The 6,780-nt window shown below is 42.8% G+C and overlaps 1 protein-coding gene across 1 annotated transcript; it reads right to left on the reverse strand.

The window, feature by feature from the left end:
* Positions 1-246: 246 nt before the first annotated feature.
* Positions 247-5,922, reverse strand: LOC122565198 (protein fem-1 homolog C-like). Its single transcript, XM_043720913.2, has one exon. The coding sequence runs from the start codon at positions 5,742-5,744 to the stop codon at positions 3,894-3,896; it is 1,851 nt and encodes a 616-aa protein (XP_043576848.1). The 5' UTR covers positions 5,745-5,922; the 3' UTR covers positions 247-3,893.
* Positions 5,923-6,780: the final 858 nt, after the last annotated feature.

A 6,780-nucleotide genomic window follows, 5' to 3' on the forward strand; every position in this document is an offset into this window, starting at 1 on the left:
GGACTTGAGTGTTAACATTTTTAATCATTTTACAAAATTGATATGATGGTCATTGTTTGTGAACTTGTTTTGCTTTCTTCTCCCGTTGAAGTCAAGGAGGCATTGACTTCTTCCATAAGCATTTGTGGAATCCTAAAGTTCAACTCCCTAGCTCTGGTCTTTCCTTCCTCATTTGATCTATAGGTATCCTTTTCCTAGATTTATCACTTGTTTTTAAGGCATGAATAATTAGTTTTCTAAATCAGCTAGTTTTAGGTATACATTTATTGTAAGAGCCACACAGTCACAAGTGTAGCTCAGCAGCAATTTACATTTAATACTCTTCAAGCCAAACAATTGAGTGTAAACTCTGGGCAAAGAATGTGCTAAAATAAATAGGTTCCAAAAGCTACATTTAAGAGTATTCTGAAAAAGGAATCAATATTAGCATTCTTGTGCATGTGTGAAAACATACAGCCACACAGTGGGTTTGCAAGATCCCCATAAAATAAAGCCCTATTAAAACAAATTAGATCTATACATAGTGCCTTTAACATTCCAAGTATTTACAACAGTGTTTAAAATCTCTGCCTTCCTTTAAAATTAAAATATCTTTATTGTAACTATAGTTACACTTTTACACTAAAATAAAACCCACACACATCTGTTTCACTTTTTCGGAGAACAACTGATCTACTGAGCCATAAAGCTGTTCATAAAGGTCAAATGACAAACATATCCAGTGCGAAGAAAAACGCTTTTTGTAGTTAACAAACGTGCAAGCTTCAAAAGATGTTATATACCCAAAAACGGTATCTGCTCTGTTTCACTTCAGTATGTATGCCTGTGACAAAACATCTTCCTTGCTTTTTTTTATTGCAATTCACTGCTGTTACAACACATTCATTTGAACGTTTTTTTCCCTGAACATACGCAAATCAAGAAACTGAAATTGCATGGCCACTTCCTTTCCAAATGTTCTAAATCATCAAAGGGTTACAGTTTGGTGAAATACCAAGTGAAGTGTTCAGGCTGCTAATTGTCATTTGCAGTAAATAACTTAAATCTAGTTTTTGGTCTCCTCTACATTGGGGAGACCAGACACCTTCTCGCAGAGCGCTTCAGAGAATGTCTCCAGGACACCCGCACCAATCAACCCCACCACCCTGTGGCCGAACATTTCATCCCTGACCCCAAGTCTGCCGAGGACGTGCAGGTCCTGGGCCTCCTCCATCCCACTCCCTCACCACCTGAAGCCTGGAGGAAGAATGCTTCATCTTCTGCCTTGGGACCCTTCAACCCCAGGGCATCAATGTGGACTTCACCAGTTTTCTCATTTCCCCTCCCCCCACCATACCCCAGTTCCAACCTTCCAGCTCAGCACTGTCCTCGTGACCTGTCCCATCTGTAAATCTTCCTTCCCACCTATCCACTCCAACCACCTCTCTGACCTATCACCTTTACACCCATCTCCATCCATCTGTTGGACTCTTAGCTACCTTCTCCCTTGTCCCACCACCCCCTCCCATTTATCTCTCCAGCCCCGACGCGCTCAGCCTCAGGCCTGACAAAGGGCTTTTACCCGAAACATTGATTTTCCTGCTGTGCTTTTCCAGCACCACTCTAATCTTGACTTAAATCTAGTTTTGCATAGCCTTTTGATGTTTTTGTGACAACAGAGCGAAAACAAAAAGGTGTGTGTATATTTGTGAAGGGTAGTATCTAAAGACTGACTACGTGGATGCAGGGAAAGTACAAAAATAATTGGATTATTACAGAATTCAAACAAACATGTCTGCTTTCTAATAGACATGTACCATTCACTGATGCCGAAGGTTCAAGTTGAGAGTTAGACCTTATAACTAAAACGGTTAGTCCCTGGAAGGGGATAGGTATACATCAGACGGCAAGAGCTACAGCTGGGGAAAGGCAATTACAATGCGATTAGACAAGATTTAGGATAGCAAAAGAAACTGCAGGGAATGGGCACAATAGAAACGTTGAGTTTATTCAAGGAACAGCTACTATGTGTCCTTGATAAGTATGTACCTGTCAGACAGGGAGGATGTTGTTGAGTGCAGGAACGTGATTTACTAAGGAAGTTGAATCTCTTGTCAAGAGGAAAAAGGCAGCTGATGTTAGGATGAGATGTGAAGACTGTTAGGGCGATTGAAGATAGTTTCTTTACTCAGAGTAGTAGGGATGTGGAACACACTGCCTGCAACAATTGTTGACTTGCTAACTTTACGGGCATTTACATGGTCATTGGATAGGCATATGGATGAGAATGGAATAGTGTAGGTTAGATGGGCTTCAGATTATTGTCACAGGGTGGTGCAACATGGAGAGCCGAAGAGTAATGTTCTATGCTCTAGAAGCATGCTCATATAAATGAAGTTATTCGTAAAAACAAGAGATGATCCTGTCCAAAGTGAATTTTTTAAGTATTAGTTGTGTTGAGTGGAGTATGATATTTTCTGAAAGATGAGCTTAGCTCCAATAGTGAACCTCAATTTTTAAAAAAAATTCTTGATCAATTCTTGGAATTTAGGACTGATGTCACTTCAGTGTTTCAGTAAAAAGTGAGACATTGGTGCCAAAAGGCAGTGAAATATTTTGGTACTACTTTGTAAACAGTAACAAAGTCCATCAGCCGCAGGGAGGGTAACCAATTCAGTTCCAATTGTTTAAAAATAAAATACAAAAATCGTAAAAATCTACACTTTTAGGAAAATCATGGCCAGAAGTAAGTAGGTAGGACATATCCACCAAACATTAGAACATGCTAGATATTTACTGAAGAGGACTTTCAAAGTGCCTGTACTACTTTCCATTGTTTCATCCCTCTGCCTAACCATTGAAGAATCCTTCATAAACTCCATCTCAAAAGAAATGTTTCAAACAGAAGATTTTTGAATGCTGAAGGGCATAATGTTAAAATCATTAGGTTGCAAATGATTTCAACATTACAGTAATATTTGAAGGTAAAATAAGCCCAATGGTTTAACAAACTAGTTCTTAGGCCTACCAATAAAAAATAGAATCTAGATTTACTAAACGCTGTCTACCAAAATTGTCAAGCGTTCTGAAGATTTATTATAACATCAGTGTACATAACTTGGAAACCATGTCTAATGTTGGGACAGTAAATGATGCAACTCAATAGATTGATAGGAATCTGAAATGAACAGACATCTGACATAGAACAGCACACTGCTTGTTTCCAGCTCTAATGTTATTTCCGCTTTATAGTAGTCAGGAGATACTGACAGGCTCAATGGAACATCAGGGTAAAGATCTATGACGTGTTTCATTTTGGTAACCTATTCCATATTGAAATTTAAAGTGTAACTCACACTCATGCATGTTCTTTGGACCTTGTTGCACTTAGTGGATATTTTATTTGCTCAATCTTAAAAAGCAGCTGAAATACACAGGTGCCACTGGATTTATTGGGTGTGTTTTAAAATTTAGATTTTTCTACAATAATGAAGTACAGCTTAGGAAATATTGTGCATAGAACTTAAAAATCCACAAAACATAAAATGGCATGAGCTGTGATCCATTCAGCCAGGATGGCAGCAGTGGTGTAACAGGGAAATTAAGTGAAGAGTTTATAAGACTTCTTAAAAATTGCAGATTATTAACTAATTTTCTCTAAATGAATTAGAATTCCCTTCACCCAAACATCTGGTCTTTTGGTATAATTCAGAACGGACAACAGAGCAGATAGCAACCAGCATACATTCTGCAAGAATAAATTTTGTTTGTTCTGTGGTCTTAGCCCTATAAGATTGAAATAGCCCTTCAGGAGGCAGACTGATTTTAATCTCACTGAAGTGTCTGTCATATTTATGTCAGTGAGTTGTTCAATCCCCATGTGAACCAATTTTATAAAGACTTAATTTAGCACTTCAATGTAGTTGAATGAAAGCATCCAGTTCTTCTGGAATTAATCCTTTGTAAATGACCTTATGTTTTTCAACGGCACGAGCAGCAAGGCACTGCAGAGTGATGTGGTTGATGGGTTGAATCAAATTCTTGGCCATCTTCTTTTCATCCAACAAATCCCAAGCAGTTTTCTTGGAAGAATTGGTGGCATCAAAATGTGCACCGGTGTCAATTAACATGTTCATAATATCAAGATTGTTGTTGAATGCAGCTATATGCAGAGGAGTGTTGTTCTCATAATCTCTTGAGTCAACGTCAGCACCACATTCCAGCAGTACCGAGGTCACTTGCAACGAAGGGAACTTGCAAACTGGATAACGGCCAACTGATGTTGTGTCCTTGTCAACTGCTAGATGTAATGGGGTAAATCCACCCTTTCCTCTTGGATTCAGCTTCAAAAGCCGATAGATGGTTTGCTTCTTGTAATGTTCCTGATCAGGGCTACATTCTACCTTTTCTAACAAGGAAATCAAGTGTAAAATAATAGATAAAGCTTTTGTGAACTGTGCAACATCAGGTGGGTTCTCCCGCTGATTCACTGCTCGTTCAACTTCACGGACACTTTTACACAAGATACCCATAAGATCAGTGAAAGATACTTTCATGGCCAGGGTGCCTTTTGGACGGTCTTGCAGGACAAAAGAAAAAAGCTCAGCAAAGGAGAGCAAACTACTGGCAGTCATAGGGCTCAGTGGGTCTAAATTGTTCTGCTGCATATCCAGTGCATATTTCCACAAATTGATGCATCTTTCAAAGTTTCCAGAATCAGCATAAACTGCACCTCGATAACGAATATAGTAGGAAGTGTCTGGATGGGATGGACCAAGAATTCTCTCTCGGATCAACAAGGCTTGCATCCTCATCTCATCTGGATCAGTAATCAAGGCTTCCAGCTCTTCAGATGTTGTAACCTCTTTTGCATAATCATAAGCTAACACCAGTTGTCCCACCTGTGGCTTCTTAACTATTTTGCTTTTGTCACTGTGCCTCTTCTCCATTGCTCTCTTCCAAAACTTCATCGCTCCCAGCAAGTCTCTTTTCTTATCAACAAACGTAGCTCCCAATAGTTCAAGCGCATCAATTCGATCTTCCTTCCTGGTCTGCACGTGGTTAATGAGAAACTCCACAATATTCATGTGACCTGTGACACTGGCAGCAAGTAAGGGGGTCATTCCATAGCCATCCTTTTCCATCTTAGCCCCACATTTTAGCAGCATTTTCATTATTTCCAGGCTTCCTGACTCTGCGCAGTCGTGCAAAGCAGTGTTCCCCTTCACACTTTTCCTATTCACATCCGCACCCTTCTCCAGCAGATACTTGGCAATCTCCTTATGCCCCTTATAGCATGAGATCATGAGGCAAGTATGCCCGTGCCTGTTCGCCACTTCCATGTCCGCTCTGTGCTCGATGAGGTACTTGACGATCTCCAGGTGGCCGTCGAAGCAGGCGGCCCGCAGCGGGGTGGAGTTGGTCAGGGTGGTGTTGTTGACGGACGCCCCGTGCTCCAGCAGGGTCCGGACCACCGACAGGTGCCCGGCGGCCGACGCTGCCCACAGCGGCGGGGCCCCTTCGATGGTTTCCCCGTCGAAATTGACCGAGCCGCCCAGCTCCACCTTGGCCTTGCAGTGTTCCATCAGGTAGTCGACTACCTGCAGGTGGCCGTACCTGGAGGCGATGAGCAGGGGGGTGCCGCCATTGGTTTTCTCCAATGTCACCGCCTCCAGCTCCTCCGCGCTCCGGTTGTTCAGCAACTTCTGCATAAGTTTCAACTTGCCGTCCCGAGCTGCGTTGAAAACTGCCGTCTTGATATCCATGGTCGGGCCCCGGCTGCCATTTAAACTCCGGCCGGCCCAACAGGGAAGAGGTGTGGCGGGGAAGGTGAGGAGACAGAGGGCGTCGGTCGGTAGCCTGGCTCTGGGCCCTGCTCCAACGGCCGATATTATCTCTCGAAAGTAAAATGGAGACCCTCCGGCTGACAGCTCCGACCCCGTGGGGCTCACCGCGCATGCGCCACCGCGGCGGATGCTGGGTGTTGGTGGTCAGGCGTCACGTGATACGTGCCGGTCGCACTACAACCCCCAGAACACACCGCGGAACCGTCGAGACGATTGGCTCAACCGGCCCCTAACGGACATTAGCAATAGCCAATGAGAAGACAGAACCGTGCGCGAGGGGCCGGTACAACAATGGGATTCGCCAATGGGTTTGGCGAGGAGGCGGGTATTTATTTGAAGGGTGGAGATGGCGGTGAGCAGGTGAGGTGGGTTGCCCAAGTTAGTTCCAATGGTAAAGCAGTTCGTTGAATCTGGAAATCCCACACCGTGACCTTATAAGAGTGATTCGATGTGCTTCATTTTTACTGTGCTGAAAAGTAGACGAAGTGACCTGTCAGATTTACACAGAAGGATCCCACAGACATCAGTGAGGAAATGGCTAGTTAATCTGAAATGGTAACTGAATATCAAATATACTCGTTTTGATGGAGAGAGAACGTGCAAAATACGAAGAGTAAGCCACGCAGCCCGATTCGCCTGCTCTGCCATTCAATAAGACCTGGCTGAATTGCATCCATTTCTCTTTTTCATTCTATCCTCATTGTCCCATAGTGTCCTCAGATCTGATCTCTAATGCTCACTAATTAAATGGCTACAACTCAAGAGTGTCAATAGAGATGTACAGTATGGAAATAGACCCTTTGGTCCAGTTCATCCATGCCAATCAGACATTCTAAACTAGTCCCATTTTCCAGCATTTGGCTCATATCCCTCCAAAACCTTCCTATTCATATTGCTGTCCAGATGCCTTTAAATGTAAGTGTATCAGCCTCTACCACATCTTTGCATTCCAATT

This window comes from Chiloscyllium plagiosum, unplaced genomic scaffold (genome assembly GCF_037043375.1).
Source record: "Chiloscyllium plagiosum isolate Xiang-an unplaced genomic scaffold, Cpla_swu_hap1 HiC_scaffold_28, whole genome shotgun sequence".
Classification (NCBI taxonomy): Eukaryota; Metazoa; Chordata; class Chondrichthyes; order Orectolobiformes; family Hemiscylliidae; genus Chiloscyllium; species Chiloscyllium plagiosum.